The sequence below is a fragment of the Leucopleurus acutus genome (genome assembly GCF_964270905.1).
Source record: "Leucopleurus acutus genome assembly, chromosome: 1".
NCBI lineage: Eukaryota > Metazoa > Chordata > Mammalia > Artiodactyla > Delphinidae > Leucopleurus > Leucopleurus acutus.
This window is the reverse complement of record NC_139142.1, coordinates 149322443-149344852: the sequence shown is the minus strand read 5'-3', so window position 1 is coordinate 149344852 and position 22410 is coordinate 149322443. Positions and strand designations below refer to the sequence as shown.

Below are 22410 nucleotides of genomic sequence, written 5' to 3'. Positions count from 1 at the left end.
TGGGATGGATTATATTGTGGCTGGCCATCTTTAGAATATACAGTCTGCCACATATACCATTCCATGTGTTTTGACAAATGCTTACAGCTTTGCAACACAAAGTCCTATCAAGTTATGGAATCTGTACCCCTTCCTAGCCATTTCCTGCCCCCACATTACCCACACCCCTAAGTCAATCATTGTTGTGATCACTTTAACATAGATTAGTTTAGCTTGCTCTAGAATTCCATATAAATATAAATCATGGTACTTATTTATATAAGGTTTCCCTTAGCATAATGTTTGTGAAATTTATCTATGGTACTGCATGTGTCAGTAGTTTGTAACTACATTCTTCTCAGTTTCTAGCTGTTGTGAAAAGCCTTCAGTGAACAGCTGTATGAAAGACTTTGTGTAGATATGTATGGTTTCTTTGCTCTTGGCTAAATACCTAGGAGTGCAGTTTGGGTTATAGGATAGTTGCCAGATCTTTCCCCAAATTGGTTGTTTTGTTTTATACTCTTACCAACAATTATATGAGAGTTTCCAGTTGCTCTACATTCTTGTCAGCATTTGGGACTGTCAGTCTTTTTGATGTAGCCATTCTGGTAGATGTATAGAGCTTTATCTTCATATTTTGAAGGATATTTATCCCTTGATATATAAGTGATATATCAAGTGATAAATATGTCTAGGTTGACAAATTTTTTTTTCAGCATTTGTTTCTGATGAGAAGTCTGCGGTTATACTTATTTCTTCCCCTGTACTTAAAGTCTTTTTATTTACCTCTGGCTTTTCTTTAAGATTTTCTCTTCATTGCTGGTTTTCTTTGTGATTATCCTGCTTAGGATTTATTGAGTTTTTGGTTTTGTTTTTTTGGTCTGTGTTTATGTTTTCATCAAATTTGGAAAAGTGTTAGTCATTATTTCTTCACATGTATTTTTTTAAAGTTAGCTCTCTTCCTTCTACATTCTTTTCCAGGGTTACTCTGGTTATATGTATAATGTTAGACTATTTGATATTATCTTCAGATCATTAACATTTTTAGTTTTTTTGGTCTCTCTGTGCTTTAGTTTACTTTGTTTTGTATTTCACTGTCCTTTTTTTTTCCCCCTGCAGGGTCAAATACTTTCAGATATTTTATATATTTATATAAATATGTATATATTTATTTACTTTTTGTATTTCTAGAAGTTCCGTTTGATTTGTTTTCATGTATTCCTTTGAATCCTTGAGCATATTTATAATAGCTGTTTGAAAGTTCTTGTCTACTGATTCTATCAATTCTTTCATTTCAGGGTCTATTGATTGGTTTTTCTGTTGGTTATGGGCCGTCTTTTCCTGCTTACATATTTAGTACTTTCCTATTGGATACTGAACATTGTTATAGTCTATTGTTGAGTGGCTGAATTTTGTTGTCTTTTAAAGTGTTAAACTTTGTTGTGCCAGCGAGCTAAGTAACTCGCTGGTCAGCTTGATCCCTTCAAGGCTCTATTAGGGTGTATCTAGAGAAGGCTTTACTTTAAGGCTGGTAGCTACTACAAATGCATGGCCCTTCTTAGTTCTCTACTAAATGTCCCCAGTGTCAGCATATTCTCTTCACTCTGGTTGGGAGAAACTTAGGGATCTCCTAGTCCTGTATGAGCACTGGGGATATTTCAGCTCACAGCTCCTCTTTCCCCGGCTTCATATAGTCTTTCCCTTTATTCATGCAGTTTTGTGTATAGTGGCAGACTCGAAAGGACCCCCAAGTGACAGATTTCTGGACTTTCCTCTGCATAGCTCCCCTCTGTGGCAGTCTGTCTTATTAAAAATGCCACCCACTTCAGCCTCAACTCTGACCTCTTGCTTCTTACCTCAGTGAGACTGCTGTCCTCTGACTGGGTTTCCCCTCCATTGACTCAGGTTGGAAAGCCTCCTCCATGAAGAAATTCAAGCATTGGAAGGGTTCACCTCATTTCTGTTCGTTCTCATGGATCAGTCTCACACTGCCTGTTATCCAGGGTCTGAAAACAGCTGTTTCATGTGTTGTACAGTTTTCTTGTTTTTGACTAGAAGCAACTCATATACTTTTGGATCTTTCTCTGGACTTAACTTTCTGTTCCATTTAAACATTTAGCTAATGCTCATACTGTACTGTGCTTTTTAAAATAAACTTTTAATTGAAGTATTAGTACACATACAAAAGTGTATAAATGTGCACGTAGCTTGTTTAACTTTCACACACTGAGCACACACGTTTAGCCAGCATTCAGATCAAGAAACAAGATCAGCTCTTCTGAAGCCCCTTGTGCTCTCTTTGTCACTACCTCTCTTTCCCCAAGAGTAACCACTATCCTGACTTCTACTAGCATAGATTAGATTTTCCTGTTTTTATATTTTATGTAATTAGAAACAGTCACATTTAGTTGTGTCTGGCTTCTCTCAAATAACGTTTGTGAGATTCATCTACATTGTTGGCTGTAGTCAGTTGCTTATAATTTCTGTATAGTACACTTGACCCTTGAACTAGGTAAGGGGCTGGGGGTACCCATCCCCTGCATAGTCGAAAATCTGCATATATAACTTTACAGTAGGCCTTGAGAACTTTACATTTCTGTATCTGTGAATTCAACCAATTGGAGATAGTGTGGTACTGTATTAATGTATTTACTGAAAAAAAAAATCCGCGTAGAAGTAGACCTGCATGGTTCAAACCTGGGTTGTTTAAGGGCCAACTATATTTTGTTTTTCATTTTGCTGTTGATGGACATTTTAGTCATTTTTGGTTTGGGGCTACTAAGAATATAGTTACTCTCAATATTCCACTGAACGTCTTCTAGTGAACATATGTACTGATTTCTTTTTGATGTGTACTTAGTGGAATTTTTAAGTCATAGGGTAAATGACTAAACTAAATGATTTAGTTTTAATAGATACTGTCAAAGTTTTTTGAAGGGGTTGTATTGATTTTAATTATACTAAAATATTTTATGCTTTAGTCCCTGGTAGAACAAGTTCTTGGGAGAGAGGCATTATTCTTCTTTGAGAAAAATGAAAGTTTCATGGTTATTCTTACATGTTTGACCTTCAAAATAAACTTTTGTTAGGTTGGCATTGGGTTAAATTTGTGTTAATTTGGAATTAAAGGATACCCTTGTTTGTGCATCCATGAATTCATTTGGAGCTAGTTTAGAATCCTTTGTTAGGCCATGATCCTTATTCCTTTTTTTTTCCTTGTAGAGGGAGGTGTGGTGTCAAGAAAACAATCCCCATTACTATGAAAATAAACATGGATGAGATGAGCACTACCTTCTACCAGCTTATAGCTAGAGGCACTGAGAAACCTATTCAGATAGCTATAATGTATAAAATAATAAATTTAGGGTGGAAATTAAGAAATTATTTTATAGTATTAGGAACATATAGTTCCCAGACAAGACTGGTTATTTACAGAAGAGCTTAGAGCACTCTGTGAGATACAGCCTTTAAAATGAGTAGAGTTTTTTTAAACAGGGCATAATAGGTGGGTGGGGGGTGGAAGTTAGCAAAGGAGAGAGAAGTATTTCTGAGTGAAGTGTCGTGAGAAACAGAAGCATTGAAATTAGAAATACAGATGGCCAGTATGTGATAGCCAGTAATCCAATGATGGGACTAGATCAAGTACTTGGTAATGATGTCATAGAGTGGGCAGTAAGGCTTGTACGAATGGGTGGAAGCCAGTGGCAGGGACTTCATATGATAGTTTGAAATTTATCCTGTGGGCATTGGGAAAGTATAGATTTTGAGTATGAGAGTGATATGGCCAAATTTGGGTGTTTAGGAAGATAATTCTAGTGGAAGAGTCAAGGATAGAGGAAAAAGTAAAACTAGGTGAAGTAATGAGCATCTATCTATAACATGACTATGCATGGGGAAAAAAGGATGCAAGTGATATTTCAAAGAAAAAATTTACAGGATTTGGGTATAAATTAGAAGTGTACAAGGGAAGGAGCATGGCCTTTACAATCAGACAACTTGTTTTTAATCTTGTATTCACTAGTTAAATGACCTCTAAAGCAAGTCATGTAAAAGAAAACTTTCCTCTTCATAAGATGTTTATCCTGTGAAGTATATTTTGTGAACATTTTCAAGCACTGGAAGTGTAAAAATAAAAATGAATGATATATGTGTTCTCTACAAGTGTGGTCTAGTCTGAGAGAAGAGGCTGGACTGGCAGGTTTTGGCCAAATTTTGTATAGTTTCATAGGAAATGTTACTCTGGAACAAAGCCAACAAAGGAATAATTGGGGGCAATGTTGGAGTGTGGGGGAATTTCTGAGGTAGAATTGATAGCACTGGGTGAACGGTTTGTTGTACTGCAAAGAGAGGGGCCTTCTCTTTAGAATATGACTCAGAATTTTCTAATGGGTGACTGGACTGGCAGTGGTACTGTTATACCTTCCACGGTTTTTCTTAATATGTCTGGGATAAATCTTGCTCATGCCTCAAAGCTCAGTTTATATGTTACTTCATGAAGAACGTATTCCCTTTTTCCCCAGACTAAGTCAGAGTACTGTATATGTACACTTAACCATATCCTGATTTCTTCTTCACAACACTTAACTATGCATTGCAGTTACCTAGTTTATTGTGATTTTTATTGTGCGCATTTCCCCCATTACATGGGGATACAAGATTGGCTAGTTTCTTTACCACTATGTCTTCATCCACTTAGTAGACACTCAAACATATTTTTAAACTGAGTTATAATTGACATATAACATTGTATTAGTTTTAGCTAGTAGACATTCTTTGAATGACCTTTAGTATCAAACCATACATTGGTTAGGCTAAATAAAAATGAGGGGGAGATAATAAAGAATGGCACCAATTTTTTTCATTCTGTAACTAGTAGGACAACAAGATTAGGCACATTCAGGGTGGAGTACGTTTTTTGGGAATAATTGAGCTTGATTTTAGATGCTAATGAAACAACCAAGTGCATGTGTACTATTGGTAATTGAGAGTAGCAGGCTTATGACTCAAGAGATGAAGGCTTAAAGATGTAGAGTTAGGGATCCTAAGTATAGAGAGGTGCTATAGGAATGGATGATGACATTGCACAGAAAATTAATTCTTAACCTACGAAAAGGGGCTATTGATAGAAACTTGGAGAGTGGCTATGATTGAGGGGTAGGAAGATGAACTAGCAGAAGACTTAGTTCCTGTCAGAGGTAGAAGAACACAGGCAGGTACAGCATTATGGAAGTCCAGGAGGGGTGAGAAATGGTTAGCAGTGTGAAATGCTGCAGAGAAAAAGTAGGATTAAGAGGCCACAGGATTTGGGACATATAAGAATGATGATGACTTTTATAAGAAAAGTTTCAGTATGTGGAAGGTTTTGTATGTTAGCATCTGAGCTAACCGTTTTCAGGCCTTTCTGGCAGTTAAAGGAAGGAGAGTAAGGAAATGGTACTGTAAAGAGTTAATGGAGTTGAGGGAATTATGTTGAAAGTACTATATGAAAGCAGTGTTTTGAAATTTTAGTCTAACTGCAGAATGGACTAGAATGAGGAGAGCCTAAAGACAGGAAAATTTACACAAGAAAGTTATTGGAACAGTCTTTTGTTGTGAAATTTACAAATGTACAAAACTTAATGAGTTTCAACAAGTAGCTTTCCCATAAATTTAAGACACCATAAACATGGCATAAAGGAGAACAAGATTGCTGAGTGGACACAATAAAAAAGTGATAGAAAAGGTAGTCTGAAATTAAGTTTGACCTAGGGTTACAAGGAGGTGAAGGAAATAGGCTGTTGGAGAGGAGCTAAAGGACATGACAGATGTAATAATAATATGTATGCACCTGTGTAGAGAGGGAGAGAGAAAGAGAGCAGGCAGATGGGCTATTTTAAGGATAAGTGAAAACGTTACAGGGACAGGTGGATTGGTATAGGCATTTCTTATTATTTGATTCCTTTCTTATTAGATTATTAGACTGAGCCCTCTGTTGGAAAGGAATGTGTATATAAATAAAATAAAGGCACTAGGTCTGGTGTAAGAGTGCTAATGGTTAAATTTGCCAAGAGTGCAGGTAACATTTCTGGTGCTTACAGTTTCTGTTACTTATCCTATATCTTCGTAGATTTCGTACGTTCTGTGATTACGTGTTCCTAATCTTCTAAGGCAAAGTTTCTCAAATTGGGGTATGCATATCACCTGAAATGTATGTTAAAAATACAGATTCACACACCCCCATTTTATGTACTGAATCACAGTCTCTGGGGGTTGAGATCAAGTAAGTATCTGCATTTTTTGTTGTTTTTTTTTTTTGCGGTACGCGGGCCTCTCCCGTTGCGGAACACAGGCTCCGGACGTGCAGGCTCAGCAGCCATGGCTCACGGGCCCAGCCGCTCCGCGGCATGTGGGATCTTCCCGGACCGGGGCATGAACCTGTGTCCCCTGCATCGGCAGGCGGACTCTCAACCACTGCGCTACCAGGGAAGCCCAGTATCTGCATTTTTTACAGGTTCCTTAGGTGATTGTATTATAGAACAGAGTTTGAGACTCAGTCCTCTTAACACTTGGTTAATTTTAAAAAAATATTTATATGCAGTATAATATATTCATTTTCTGCCATCAACCTGTAGGATGCTGGGTGGGTTTCCTTATTTGGTGGGGGACTTGGTTTCTTCATATGCAATAAGAGGAAATGTATTAAAAGACTTTAGTTCCTGTTCAACTGAGGAATGATCTGATAATATACAGATGAGTTAAGAATTTACGGTGATTATTTGGATGCATGCTTTAAGCTTCAGAATTTGGTTTTTGATAAGTTAAGTTCTGATAGATATATGAAATGTTTGATTTAAGAAATAATATTTGCTACCATACACTGAGGCCCTATTATGCTCCAGGCGGCATTGTCCTACATACTTTAAAAATATTTTCTCTATTACAACCACCTGACACCTAAGACTTACAGGTCAAGGGACCTGCCAAAGGCTGCTTGCTACTCAGGAGGTAGTTGGGCAGATGCCCATATATGTACCTAATACAGCAGGTCCTCAGCATAGGGAATTTAATTAAAAGCTTAATTGCTGTAGGTATCTGAAGGAATTAGAGGCACGTAGTTAAACAGTTTTCATATATTTTCAGCCATTTTGGAGGGAGGGAAGAGTAAAGAAACGGCAAGCAGTAAGTTCTTTGGATGAAAATGGGTATCATGGTTCTGCCAGCTGAAAGCACTCAGACCACAGGGCCTGCCTAACCACCTTTCCATGCATCCTGGCAACAGCATTAGGGGCATTTGTCTCTTAATATGTTTCTGGATATTCATAAGTATTACAAATGAATTTGCTTTTATAATAAATTTTAGAAAAAATTTTTTCTATGAAAGTTGTCCATCCAGTTGTCTGTGTAAAAAGAATTGAGTAAGGTGTTTTATATTTTAGGTTAAAAATCTGTAAGAGCCTGATTTTAGAATTCACCAGCTCCTCAGAAGTTTGGCGAAATATGGTATGTTTCCGTTTTATTTTTTGGAATTCAAAATTGCATGTATATCTTAATGCCATGGTTAGAATAATGACAAATGTATTCAGCAAATTTGGGTGTCTGCCATTTTTAAAGCATGTGCTAGGTGCTAAATCACTGTGCTACCAGGTAGACTGTATGAGGAATCCAGGTGGGATTCTGAAGAATTTTAGAAGAGGTTAGTATGCTATGAGAAGTAAAATAATTGCATAAGAAGGTTGAGAGGGTAAGTTTGGCTGTTAGGCTATGAGTTAATAATAGCTTCCATTTGTTGGGCTCTTACTATGTGCCAGACACTGTTGTGAACAATATATATGTTTGTTCATCCTCATGACAGCCCTCTGAAATAGATACTACTGTTATCTTAGTTCTGCATATCAGGATACTTAGGCTTGGAGAGGTTAAGTAACTTGCCCAAGATTTTCCATCTAGTAAGTGACCAAACAGGGACTTGAATCCAGACTGACTCTGGAACCTCTGCTCTGTGGAGCACTGGACCTCATGAAAACGGAGGTCTAGAAGAGAGGACTTGCCTCAGTAATTTTCACAATACACGTAGCTCTTTAATGAATTAATTCATCTCAATTAATCAGTTAAAAGGTATTTTGACTTTCTCATTTTTATGTTTACAGGTTGGAAAGTTAGACTTGCATCTTTTAAATCCACATACACTATTAGTCTTATGAGGACCCCACAGGAAACACTGTTCATTTCAGGGGCGCCTTACCTCTTGCCCATATGACCTCAGGAATATTCTAGGTTTTTATTAGAAAACATGCAACTATGATAGGAAAATCTGGGGAATTTGAATATATATTTATATATATATATTAAATATATATTAATATATATATTTAATATATATATTAAAAATCCCAGTTATAGGCATACCTCAGGTATTTCAGGTTTAGTCCTAGACCACCGCAATAAGGCAGATAAAGGTAATCAGGTGAATTTTTTGGCTTTTCAGTGCATATAAAAATTATGTCTACACTATACTACAGTCTATTAAGTGTGCCATAGCATTATGTCTAAAAAAGTAATGTACATACCTTAATTACAAAATACTTTATTGCTAAAATATGCTAACCATCATCTGAGCCTTCAGCGAGTTGTTGTAGTAACATCAAAAGTTACTGATTACAGATCACCATAACAAATATAATAATGATGAAAAAGTTTGAAATATTGCAGGAATTACCGAAATGTGACACAGAGACATGAAGAGAGCAAATGCAGTTGGAAAGATGGCACCAATAGACATGCTTGATGCAGGGCTGCTACAAACCTTCAGTTTGTAAAAAACACAATATCTGTGAAGCACAATAAAATGAAGTATGCCTGTATTGGAGTTCCCTGAAGTTAATGTATTCTTAGGCAAACTCTCACCCTTATCTGAATTTGAAGCCCAAGTTCATAGGCTGCAGAGGTGTGGGCTCAAGCATTGATGTTTCATCCCTTCTCTTAGGGTTCTCAGATAACTTGCTATTTTATATAGGGCTCTGGATCCGTGCAGTAAACCACCGTCTGTGGTTGTCTGTTGTCACTTGGAAGGTGTTAACTATCAAGGATCTTTTTTTTTCTTTCCTAATTTTCTCATCTTTCCTCAGTTCACTTTTCAGATTTGGCCGGGATATATAGTTTGGTAGGGAAATCATCAGGGGAAAAACTAGTTGCAGGACATGAGTTCTTGATTCTGGGATATTTTGGATGTGTATCTTTGCCTGAAACTACAGTGTGATTAGGATGCCTGATAAATGTGAACCATGATAATCAGGAATCAGGAAAGTTCAGCTAAGGCCAAGTCAGAGGATCAAAAGATACTAGGTTGAAGGAGGAGGAAATGTTTTCATATTTTGCCATTCTCTCTCATGAAATTGAATATTAGTGGGTTTATGGCTGATGTGGAGAACATGTTTTCATGAAATACCCAAGGAGTTTTGGCTAATGTTAGATTATCCTATTTTAATATGGAATAAGTAGGAATAGACTGTGTGTGTGTGTGTGTGTGTGTGTGTGTGTGTGTGTGTGTGTGTGTGTGTGTGTGTGTATCTGTGTGGGTGTGGGTGTATAACTGTTCCATTAAGCATTTGACTACCTGGAAAACTGTACTACTATTAGTCCCATTTAAATTATTGTAATGGTGGGGTGTCAATCCATATTTTAAATCTTTGTTCATATATTTAAATCATGAGACTCTATAGCAAAACTAAATAAAATCACAGAATACTAACTCTGGATAGGCAGTCAGTATATCTGGGTTTTTAATCCTAGTCCTGGCTTCAACGCTAATACTAAAATCTTGGGCAAGTCAATTAATCACTCTAAGGCTGCTTGGTTTTTTCTTTTTCTTCTTTTAAATTCTTTCTATAGTATCTGCTCTGAATAGGTAGAGCCCAAATTATCTTTAGATTTAAGATGCCATTGACCAAAGTGCTTTGTAAACTGTAACATTTCATAAAAGTACAGGAGATTATTATATTTTCTCAAGTGAAGAAATCATTAAGGAAAAAAAAAATGCTTTAAAATAGTCCTTAAAAGCATTTCTATAATTACTCTTCTGATGGTTGTTGCATTGGCACCTAATTTGAACCTTTGAAGATTATTTTTGAACAATGAATTGGGTTTATATATTAAAGTGTTCTAACTAAAGATTTGTTTAATTTATTAGAGTTATTAAACCTACGCTCAGATCAAGTTAGCAGCTAGACTGGTGTGACAACCTGTTTTTAATCAGTGACTCAAAGCTGTGATCACCCTGATGTCACCGAATGGCCACAGCTTGTAAAAGGTAATTTTGAATGTTATTTTACAGCCTTTAAAAGGCTGTCATTGTAAAATACGTGCTGTAAAAAAAATGAAGAAAATGTACAGTTGGCAGGAATACTGCCTGCTAAGAATAGTGGACCTAAGAGTTGACCTGTTTCTCCATTTAATCTCCTTCCTAAAATATTTTGTGCCCTTTCCCCAGACCTATCTGTATGAATAAACAGGAAAGTATTTCTAAAAAGTTTCTAGTTTTTAAATAAACATTTTATTATGAACATTAAAAAAAACTATGAAAAATTCTTAATATGCCTTTTAAAGTGTGCTTTTTACGTGGTGAGAGTTTTAATAAATCTAGTATACTTGTCTCCTAGAGAGTTACAGTAGAAGGGCTTGGCTTGCAGGCTAGAGAAGCTGGACCTCATAGAAATCTCTTTTCTGATTTGTTATTCTGATGAACTTTAGGTTAACCTAAGTCAATACTTTTTGGGTTTTTTTCTCCTTTGGTTATATGTCCTCAATTTGGTAAAATTAAAATATGTACCAGATCCTTACTTCCAAGAACTTGAGAGTAAAGAATAAAGAGACTCTTCAGGGGCTAAATTGAAGCTTGGAAACTATTGTTAGATCTTAGGTATTTTATAATTTTGACAGTTTGGATCCTAATTTTAGGATATTCTTTAGTAAATTATTTAGAAAATTAGTAAAGTATTTAGAATAAATAATATTCTAATTATTTAGAATATTTAGAATAAAACAGAATACAATAAGCAGAATGACTAGAAATTTATTCAGGCAGGTACTGTTATTGCTCACTGTAAGGTAAAAGGTGCTTCTATTTGTTCAGTGTATATTCACCTTTCTCTGATTAAAAAACAATTTTTGTTTTGAGTAAAAAACAATTATGCTAACTGTTTAAGAGACCTAGGATAGATCGTTTTAAGGTAATAATCTTCAGTCCTTATTCTTTTGTTCTTCTTGTTGACTGAATTTAAATTACTTGATTTGACTTAAAGTGGTTTTTGGTAGCTCACGTTAATATATGTTAATGTTAAGTGATCTAGTTTATTTACAGTAATTTCATGACATTTTGGTGCTAATGTTTACATATCCTCTTGTTTAGAGAATAGACTTTGGAAAATAGAATGTAGTTACCATTTGATGTATTTAACCTCTATCCCATTTCAGAATCTCAAAACTTTGCAGCAGTTAAAAATTGTGCTTCTGAGACTTGGATTTGTTTTTCCTCTTGCTTGTATCTTACCTTTTTGCAGTAGTAGTTTAATTTCCCTGTCATTGTGTCCTCAGTTTTTCCCCTCTCTCTCTTTCCCTGTTAATTTTGAAAGTTTTGCCGCCTACATGTATGAAAGCTTCTAATCTGCCTCTCTTCCCTTAGTGCCAGCAGGTTTATTTTTTGTTTTGCAAGCCTGCTCTGCCTCCTTACAGTATGACATCTGATGCTGGAGGGTCGCACTTTCAAAAATGAGTCAGCTGGTACATGGGGTTATCATCACTTTTTAGCTCTTCTGTCTGAGAGATACAAGTTTGGAAGCAATCTTGGGGTACTTACCCACAAGGCTGGTGGAGACCAGGTGTGTCACAAAGGTGATTTGCTTGCTCCCTGGGGGAGAGGGTGGAGTGAAATTTTTGCATTTGTGTCACTGCCAAGTCACTGCCACCTCCAGCATGCCCCAGTTTTTAGTTCTAATATCATTTTGTGCAAAATTGAAAATGTAAATATACTGCAAAGAAGATCTAAAATAAATATTTGAGCTGCTGGATTTTTTTTTTATTTTTTATTTTTATTTTTTGCATTCTTGTCCTTGGACCACTGCAGTGAGGGGTAATTTTGAAAGTCTGATAAAGAAGTGAGTTTTTTAAAATCTAAGAAATATGGAAAACAGATTCTTTTCTTTTCTGGTGGCTCTGATTTTAAGATTCTCTTGTTAAAAGTTGTTTAGAATTTGAAGTCTCAAGTCAGTTATAAATTTACAAATCAAGTCCTTGTAATGTCAGTTTGAAAATTTAGCTTTTGACCTCTAAAAAATATTTTACCTGTTTTGTGAATTAGAAGTGTTAGGAATCAGTATTATGTTGATTCACCTTAATACAATATATATTGACTGATGCTGGTTGTAAAAGTGAATAGAGTAACAGGAATTTATTTTTAACAGCATGATGGGGTAGGCAAAATTGGTTCATGCCCCAAAATGAAAATAAAAGGCTTCTTAGTGTCTTAGAATTTTCAGTATTTCTACTTAAAATAGCAGCAGTATATTAAAAAAAAAAAAAGAAAATAACTGGCAACTATTTATAACTGAAGTCAATTCACAGTTATCCACAGCAAAATTTTAATACCCTAGGATGGTACAATTTTGACAGGTAGTACATCCTGCCCGTGTATTTTCAGGGAAAGCTGCTTTCATTGTTGAAATAAGGTAATCATGGTTAGAATGGTAAAACAGACTTAAGTGTCTCAAAATTCAGAAGGGTATTAGATTGAAATTTGAATTATCTACAGCAGAGGTTGGCAAACTTTTTCTTAAAGGGCTAGGTAATAAATATTTTAGGCTTTGTGAGCCACATGTCTCTGACAGAGTTTCTCAGCTCTGCTTTTGTAATGTAAAAGCAGCCGTAAATAAATGAGCATGATTCTGTGCCAGTACAACTTTACAAAAATAGGCGGCCAACCCAGGCCTTAGTTTGTCATCCCAGGCAGTAGTTTGCTGATCCCTCATCTAAAGTTTGGGACTGTTAATACCAGTGAATACTTTTGATATTGTGGGTAACCAGTACTTGGCTGTAGAAGGTTTCATAGTTGTGGGTTTTTATTATAAATATTTGACTTTGTGAGTAATTATGATTTATTACACTGGTTTGTATCTAAATATAGTGTTTACAGTTTCCTTTCCTTAAAAAAAAAAAAAGAGAACTGAGTTTTTATTAGTCTAGCCCTTACAATAAATGTGTTGTATGGCAATCTGATTTGATCACTTTTTCACATGTTGAACTTTTAAAACTGTTAACCATTAAATCTTGTTGTCAAATTTGTCTTCCAAAATAAAATGTTTGCCCCTTTTTGAAATATGGAATATTTTGCTTAACTTTACTGAATTGCATTTTACAGATCATCAGGAGAACCTCAGTCTGACGACATTGAAGCTAGCCGAATGTAAGTATAACTTGGTTGAGGCTGTGGTGTCTTTTAAGTTGCTCTAGATTGCTTTAAATGGTATCACATTATTTGAAAATAATTTCCAGTTAAAGAGAGTATAATGCTTTAAAAAGTAAATTGGAAGATAGGAATACGCATGTCTAATATTTTCCCTACCAAATAAATACCTCTAAATCTTGGTAACATGCTACTAGATTTCTACTTCTGGATAGATAATTGCATGCCCCTGGATTCTTACATATTTTTGCTCACCTAGCAGTTTTGGGGAAATAGATGGGGAGGAGTTCAGCTTAACAATCATTTATTAAGTGCCTGCTGTGTATAAGATATTGGGTGCTGTTTTGTGGATACAGAGATGCATAAGATTAGTTAAGCTAAATTAACCTACATAAATTTAGTCTAGTCAGTGTGAAAGACCCAGAAGCAAATCATTTCAATCATTGTGGTAGAAGGATACCCAGGATGGAACATGAACATAAAGAAGTACCAGGGTACTCAAGTACCCTGATGCAATAGGGACCTAATCCAGATGGCAGGGAAATAGGGGTGATCAGGGAAGGCTAAGTTAAGTCTTGAAGTGTGACTGGGAGTTAGGTAGCACGTTCTAGGCAGAAGCAGGAGCAGAGTTACAAAGCAGCATAGTGAATGTAGGGAACAGTAGGCAGTTGAGGATTTTTAGATCATAGACTGACTGAAATGTAGGAAATTGAAGGAGGTGAGACTTGAAAGAAAGGACTAGGTGCTTGCATACTATGTAAAGGACCTTGGCCTGTCTCTCATAGGTATTTGGGAGTCAGTAAAGAACTTGCTAAGTAGGGGTAGTAACCTTGTTAGGTGTATATTTTTAATAACTTTGCCAACAGGGAGGCAGGATTGAGGAGAAATCATGTGGTGGTACGTTGACCAGGGCTTCAGTCAATGAGGGCCTAAATAAGGGCAGTGGTATATTAGGAATTCAAGATAAAGTTTTCTGGATGAAAGAAAAATAGAAGGTAAAGTAGGTAAGACTTCAGTGATTAGTTGTGAGAATATAAGAAGTTTAAGATAATATGAGAAGTGATAATTGTTGAAGCAAGGTTTTTAAGATAGTAAGGGTTGGAATGAAGAATATAGGTGTAGGGATTTCTCTTGAATAAGAGCAAAGACCCAGATCTTATGAAACTAGAAGGAGGAGGTAAAAATGGATATGTGATGTGAAATGTATTGGTAGGTAAGAATGGGGAAGTCAAAGTCATTTGTGTCTGAACTGTCAATTTTCTTAGTAAATTAGGTAGCTACACCACTGTGTGCTTCTTGAAAAAGTGGTTGTGGATTAAGCTTGGGACATGCAGACTTAAACAGCAGATTTCTCTACTGCAAATAGTGGAAATCCTTTAAAATGCTGATGTACATTGTGCATCTCCAAGAAGGGACTATAAAATTTATTTCTCAAATTTATGTGTCCATGTAACCGTTAAAAAAATTTTTTTGTGGTAAAATGCACATAACAAAATTTACCATCTTTACTATTTTTAAGTATACAATTTAGTGGTATTAAGTACATCCATATTGTCGTGCAGTCATTGCCACCATCATCTGCATAACTCTTTTCATCTTGCGGAACTGAAAATGTACCTGTTAAACAATCACTCCCCATTCACCCTTCTCCCTAGCCCCTGGCAACCACCATTCTACTTTCTGTCTTTATGATTTTAACGACTCTACCTCATTTACTGTGAGCGCCCACAGTATTTGTCTTTTTGTGATTGGCTTATTTTACTTATGTAGCATGATGTCAGGGTTCATCCCTGTTGTAGCATATGTCAGAATTTTCTTCCTTTTTAAGGCTGAATAATCTGTTGTATGTATGTACCGTATTTTGTTTATCCGTTCATCTGTTGATGGACACAGGTTGCTTATGTTTTAGCTATTGTGAATAATGCTGCAATGTACAAATAGCTCTTTGAGACCCTGCTTTTATTTCTTTGGGTATATACCCAGAAGTGGGATTGCTGGATCATATGGTAGTCCTATTTTTAATTTTCTGAGGAACCTCTGTACTGTTTTCTACAGTGGCTGCACCAAATTAGCATTCTGACCTAATAATGCACAAAGGTTATAATTTCTCCACATTCTCATCAGCATTTGTAATTATCTGTTTTTTTCATAGTAGCCATCCTAATGGGAGTAAGGTGATATTTCTTGGTACTTTTGTGACCCTGTAACTTTTTTTTGTAATAAATTTATCTGTCTATCTATTTATGGCTGTGTTGGGTCTTTGTTTGCTGCCTGTGGGCTTTCTCTAGTTGCGGCGATCAGGGGCTACTCTTCATTGCGGTGCACGGGCTTTGCATTGCGGTGGCTTCTCTTGTTGCACAGCACGGGCTCTAGGCACGTGGGCTTCAGTAGTTGTGGCATGCGGGCTCAGTAGTTGTGGCTTGTGGGCTCTAGAGGGCAGGCTCAGTAGTTGTGGCACACGGGCTTAGTTGTTCACAGCATGTGGGATCTTCCTGGACCAGGGCTTGAACCCATGTCCCCTGCATTAGCAGGAGGATTCTTAACCACTGCACAACCAGGGAAGTCCTGACTATGTAACTTTTTAAGAAATATTTTCAAGTAGTTCTCATGGAACACGGAGTTTGGTTAGGGGATTTGAGAAGACTGAAAACTTGGAAAGTTACTGGGGGAAATGGGTGAAGAAGTGGACCAGATATTATTGAGAGTCTCATGCTACTGAGTGGCCAGCTAAGGTTAGCTTACTGCATACTTGCAGTTTAAAGACTTTTCTTTAATAGCTAGACAAAGATGCATGGTATTTCAGGGTTGGCTATTAGAGCATATGGGAAGTGGCATATGTGTAGAGTGTTAACATTGGAGTAGTTGAACTTATATGTCATTGGCGATGGCCACTGTTGGAAAGGTTGTGATGCCAGGTGAAGATGTTGGGTTGGTTACAAAAAGCCTGATGGGTCAAAGAGATAGTTCAGTATAAGTGAAACTCTTACAAAGATAGATGATAATGATCAGAGCCTAAGGTGGTGATTGGCTGAAATTGAGAGGAGGTGAGGGACCCTCAAGTTAAGAAAGTCAAATATTTTGGGGGCTAGAGTGTTGGGATAGATCATGCACACAGACATTGAAGTCACAATGCCAGCAATATAACTCGGGAAAAATAGAGCCTTTAGTATATGGGTATAATTTACCAGGCCAGAGAGGGAAGGAAGAAGGATTTCAGGTAGATAACATGAGTTTCAAAGAATAAGTTGTGTTTGTGCTGTGCTTTGTTTTGTTTGGGGGGGATGGGCATTATTTTTAATATAAGCAATTAGAATAAAAATGGTGCACTTAGGGGTTTGAGTTGTCTATGGAACCCTCACCTAAAAGGATTGCAACGTAAGAAAAGCCTTTGGGGGTAAATCAGGTTTTAGTGAAAGCTAAGAGATTGAGGAACTATTATATAAAGCAGTTGAAGATAGGTGACAGCCTATATCATAAATGTATTTCTAGACATCTTGGTGGAGGAGGTTAGATGGATGAATCAAGAGTAAAGAATGGAAAAGGAAAGATGGAGGCTTGCATTTTGTAGTAAAAACCAAGGATGGCAAGAATGTGAGGTTGATACAGTTTCTCAAATTCCTATACCTGTAGAAATTGTAACCAGGCAGTAGTTTAGTAAGATTTGTTCTACCTTAATCTTGTGGGTCTTGATTTACAAAATAGGTGATGAAGGAATCTTGTTTTTACCTAAGAATTAGCTAGTGTGTTTTATTAATGGCAACATCTTAAATTTATTGAAGCATGATTTTTTTTTAGCACTTTGAGATGCATTTGCATTTGACATCCTTTAACTAGGGAACACCTTGAGTACATTTAAAATAGTAATTTATATAAAATTAAAGAATATGCCTGTTTTTAGGAATTCCTAGTGTCACCCATTTCCTAGAGTGCAGAAAAACATAGTAAAAGTTTTTAACAGCTGCATGCTAATTTATAGTTTAGCCTAGAAATAGAACTAACACAATAACCCAGATCTGTTTATTCAATTATATATGTATTATATACTTGAATTTTGTTTAAATTTATATATACCATGTAGTAGTCTTTTTGCACATATTAATTTAGACTCTTTAATTTTCTTAATGATTTCAAAGCAGTTTCTAGTAACTTCAGATTTCTTATCTTTGGTAGTTACTCCCCAACCCTATCTCTAACACTTAGGCTATGTTTTCAGGTCTATAACTAATACAGTAAGTGGAACCAAGGGTAAATGTATCAAGTGATTTATGGTTCAGTGTTTGGAAAGCCTATTTTTTCTAAATGTTGGATAATGACCAAGGACCTAGTTCTCAGGCCATCATTATCTGTTCTCTCTAGGTAAGAACTTTAACATATATACTATGACAACTTGCATATTTTCATCTCCAACTCCGACTTACCTTCTGAACTGTAGACATATATATCTAATAATTGGATGCCTGATTCTCACACTTAAGTCCAAAACAAAATAGAGCTCTTGATGTTCATCCTCTCAAATCTGCTTCTCTTGTAATCTTTTTGCCATTTTAATCAGTGGCAACTCTTTTTTTCTTCCAGTTCATCCAAAGTTTTGTTTTGGAAGCATCCTTGTTTTCTCTTTGTCTTACTCACATCAGCAAATCCTATTGACTCCACCTTTAAAATTAATTGATACTTCAACAACTTTTTTTTTTTAAACACCATTTCCACCTCAACCACTCTGATTAAAGCCATCATTTGCCAAAAGAATGAAGTTGTTTCCCAGTAGTCTTGCTGCTTCCATACTTACCCCTTACCAAGGTATTTTCTGTGTAGCAGCCAGAGTGATCTTTTTTAAGATTGAAGTTAAACCATGTTGCTTATACTCAAAACCTTTCAAAGGCTTCCCGTCTCTCTCAGAGTAAAATCAAAGGATCTACAAGGCCCTGTATGAACTTCCTTTCACTTCTGTGACCTTTCCATTTTCTCTTGACCATTTTTGTCTACACTGGCTTTATGCTCTTGCCCTTAATGTTTTGGTGTTCTTAAGATTTGTGCCTGTTTTCTGTGACCCTTCTCTGTGATATCCACATGGCCTCCTTTCTTACTTGCTTTAGAGCTCTTAAATGATACCTTATCAGAGAGGCCTTCCTTGACCAACTTTCTTCAAAGAATGGTCATGCTCTGTCTTCCCTGTGCCCCTTCCTGTGCTGTATTTATCTTCATGGGATTTAATGTCATCTGACTGGTTTCCTATTGATTTCTTTGTTGTCTGGCTCATTTAATACTGTCAGTAGCATGGAAGCCTAATGAGAGTGCCGGGCATACAAGAGGTAGTAAGTATTTATTATGTGAAAGAGTGAAATGACTACATTTATGTAAAATGTTTATTTCTACCTTTTCAATTCCCTTGTAGAAATGTAGGAAGAATATTCTAGGATCAGTTAAATATAAATAAACTGATATATGTACATAGCCTACAGAACTTGGGTAATAACATCTTGAGCACTTACCATACGACAAGCCATAGTGCTCAGTACTGTACATGCATTATATCATGGGAGAAGTAAGCCTTTTATCAGAGTAGACTATGGTGATATAACTTGTGTCCTCTGAAAGAGATTGTAGAGAATTGGTATAGTTTCTTCCTTAAATTTTTGTTAAACCCTTCTGGTAGTGGTGCTTTCTGTTTTGGAAGGTTATTTTTTTTATTTTTTTATTTTTTTTGCTTTACGCGGGCCTCTCACTGTTGTGGCCTCTCCCGTTGTGGAGCACAGGCTCCGGACGCACAGGCTCAGCGGGCATGGCTCACGGGCCCAGCCACTCCGCGGCATGTGGGCTCTTTCCGGACCGTGACACGAACCCGCGTCCCCTGCATCGGCAGGCGGACTCTCAACCACTGCGCCACCAGGGAAACCCTGGAAGGTTATTTTTTAATTGATTTAATATCTTTAATAGATATAGGCCTACTCAGGTTGTCTGTTTCTTGTGAGTTTTGACAGACTGTGTCTTTCAAGGAATTGGTCCATTGCATCTAGGTTATCAATTTCGTGGGCATAGAATTGTTCATAGTACTCCTTTATTGTTTTTTTAATGTCCATGTGATTTGTAGCAATGTGCCCTCTTTCATTTCTGATATTAATAATTTGTGTGCCTTCCCTTTTCCTTAATTAGCCTGGTTAGAGGATTACCAGTTTTATTATTGATCTTTTCAAAGAACCAGATTTTGGTTTTTCTCTGTGGATTTCCTTTTTTCAATTTCATTGATTTCTGCTCTAACTTTTATTATTTCTTCTGCTTACTTTGGATTTAATTTGCTCTTTATTCTAGTTTACTAAGGTGGGAGCTTAGATGATTGATTTTTTTTTTTTAAGATCTTCTTTCCTAATAAATGCATTTAATGTTATGAGTTCCCTGTAAAGCACTGCTTTCACTGCATCTCACAAATTTTGATGAGTTGTGTTTATTTCAAAATATTTTTTAGTTTCTCTTGTGATTTTTTTTCTTTGACTTGTGTTACTTAGAAATGTGTTGTTTAATCTCCACATATTTTGAGATTTTCCAGTTATATTTCTGTTACTGATTTCTAGTTTAATTCCGTTGTAGTCTGAATGTAGACATTGTATGATTTCTGTTCTTTTAAATGTGTTAAGGTGTGTTTTTTGGCCCAGAATGTGGTCTGTCTTGGTGAATGTTCCATGTGAGTTTGAGAAGAATGTGTAATCTGTTGTTGGATGAAGTAGTCCAGAGATGTCGATTATATCCAGTTGATTGATGGTGCTATTGAGTCATCTGTGTCCTTAATGATTTTCTGCCTGCTAGATCTGCCCATTCCTGATAGAGAGGTATTGAAGTCTCCAACTATGGTAGTGGATTCATCTGTTTTTCCTTGCAGTTCTATCACTTTTTGCCTCATGTAATTTGATGCTCTGTTGTTAGGGGCATACACATGAAGGATTATAATATCTTCTTGGAGAACTGACCCATTTCGCATTATGTAATGCCCCTTTTTTTAACCCTGATAACTACTTTGCTTTGAAATCTGCTCTGGCTGAAATTATTTATTTTATATTATTTTTGGCTGCATTGGGTCTTCGTTGCTGTGCATGGTCTTCTCTCTAGTTGCGGTGAGTGGGGGCTGCTCTTCGTTGCAGTGCACAGGCTTCTCATTGTGGTGGCTTCTCTTGCTGCAGAGCACAGGCTCTAGGCACACGGGCTTCAGTAGTTGCAGTACGCGGGCTCAGTAGTTGTGGCTTGCGGGCTCTAGAGCACAAGCTCAGTAGTTGTGGCACACGGGCTTAGTGGCTTCGCAGCATGTGGGATCTTCCCAGACCAGGGATCGAGCCCGTGTCCCCTGCATCGGCAGGTGGATTCTTAACCACTGCACCACCAGGGAAGCCCTCTGGCTGAAGTTAATATAGCTACTCCTGCTTTCTTTTGATTATTGTTAGCATGGCATATATTTTTTCTATCTTTTTAAATTTATATGTGTCTTTATATTTGAAGTATAGAAAACATATAGTTGGGTCTTATTTTTTGATCCACTCTGACATCTCTTTTAATTGGTGCATTTAGACCGTTAATGTTTAAACTGATTATTGATACAGTTGGTTTAATATCTAACATGTTTGTTACTATTTTCTATTTGTTGCCCTTGTTTTTTGTTCCTATTTTTGTCTTCTATTCTTTTTCTGCCTTTTGTGGTTTTTACTTGAGCATATTGTATGATTCCATTTTCTCTCCTTTGTTAGCATATCAGTTATCCTACATTTTTACTTTATTTAGTGGATGTCATAGAGTTTGCATTTACATCTACTCTTAGTCCACTTTCAAATAATGCTATATCACATTACAGGGAATGTGAGTACCTTGTAATAACAAAATAACCCTAATTCCTCCCTCCTATTCTTTGTATCATTGCGGTCATACATTTCACTTGGATAATAGCATACATACACATAAATACATATATAAGCATATATATACAGATATATGAGCATATATGTACACACACATATATGTACACACACATAAGTATTCGTAACCAAATACATGGTGGTATTATTTTGAACAAACTGTTACCTGATAGGTCAGTTAAGATAAAGAAAAATAAAAGGTTTTACTTTACTTTCCACTTATTTCTTTTACAGTGCTCTTCCTTCTTTATGTAAATTTGAGGTTCTGATCCTGTATCATTTTCCTTCTCTCTAGAGAACTTCTTGTAACAAGAAGACTGGTCTACTGACAACAAATTCCCTTAATTTTTATCTGTCTGAGTCTTTATTTCTTCCTCACATTTAAAGAAGAATTTCACAGGGTACAGAATTCTAAGTTGGTGTTTTTTGGTTTTTGTTTTTTGAGCTACGCAGGCCTCTCACTCTTGTGGCCTCTCCCGTTGCGGAGCACAGGCTCCGGACACGCAGGCTCAGCGGCCATGGCTCACGGGCCTACATGGCCTAACCGCTCCACGGCATGCGGGATCTTCCCAGACCGGGGCACGAACCCACGTCCCCTGCATCGGCAGGCGGACTCTCAACCACTGTGCCACCAGGGGAGCCCTAAGTTGGTTTTTTTTTTTCTTTCTTTTTTTCCCCTTAATACTCTATATATTTCATTTCACTCTCCTTTCATAGTTTCTGAGGAGAAGTCAGATGTAATTCTTATTTTTGATCTTCTGTAGGTAAGGAGTTTCCCTCCTCTGGCTTCTTTCAGAATTTTTTCTTTACCTTTGATTATCTATAGTCTGAAAATGATATGCCTAAGTGTAGGGTTTTTGGGGGGGCATTTATCCTGCTTGGTGTTTTCTGAGCTTCCTGGATCTGTTGTTTGGTGTCTGATATTAATTTGGGGACATTCTCAGTCATTGTTTCAAGTATTTCTGATGGTCTTTTCTTTTTCTGGTATCCCTTGTATGTGTATGCTACACTTTTTATAGTTGTCCCACAGTCCTTAGATAGTCAGTTTTGTGTTTGTTAGTCTTTGTTTGCTTTTCAGTTTTTGGTGATTGTATTGATATATCTTCA

At 36.6% G+C, this 22410-nt stretch overlaps 1 protein-coding gene across 4 annotated transcripts in view; it reads left to right on the top strand.

Annotated features, from left to right (window-relative positions):
* The window catches only part of UBE3A (ubiquitin protein ligase E3A), a 92379-nt gene that overhangs the window by 20372 nt on the left and 49597 nt on the right, over positions 1 to 22410 (top strand). Inside the window, exons 2-5 of one of the 4 annotated variants that reach the window (XM_082838001.1) lie at positions 7395 to 7458; positions 10145 to 10264; positions 11761 to 11831; positions 13367 to 13411. In XM_082838001.1, the coding sequence (XP_082694127.1) occupies positions 13410 to 13411 (2 nt within the window). In that variant the 5' untranslated portion in view covers positions 7395 to 7458; positions 10145 to 10264; positions 11761 to 11831; positions 13367 to 13409. Of the gene's footprint in view, positions 1 to 7394; positions 7459 to 10144; positions 10265 to 11760; positions 11845 to 13366; positions 13412 to 22410 lie in introns of all 4 variants that reach the window. The other 3 variants (XM_082838002.1, XM_082838000.1, XM_082838003.1) reach the window with 3 other exon arrangements.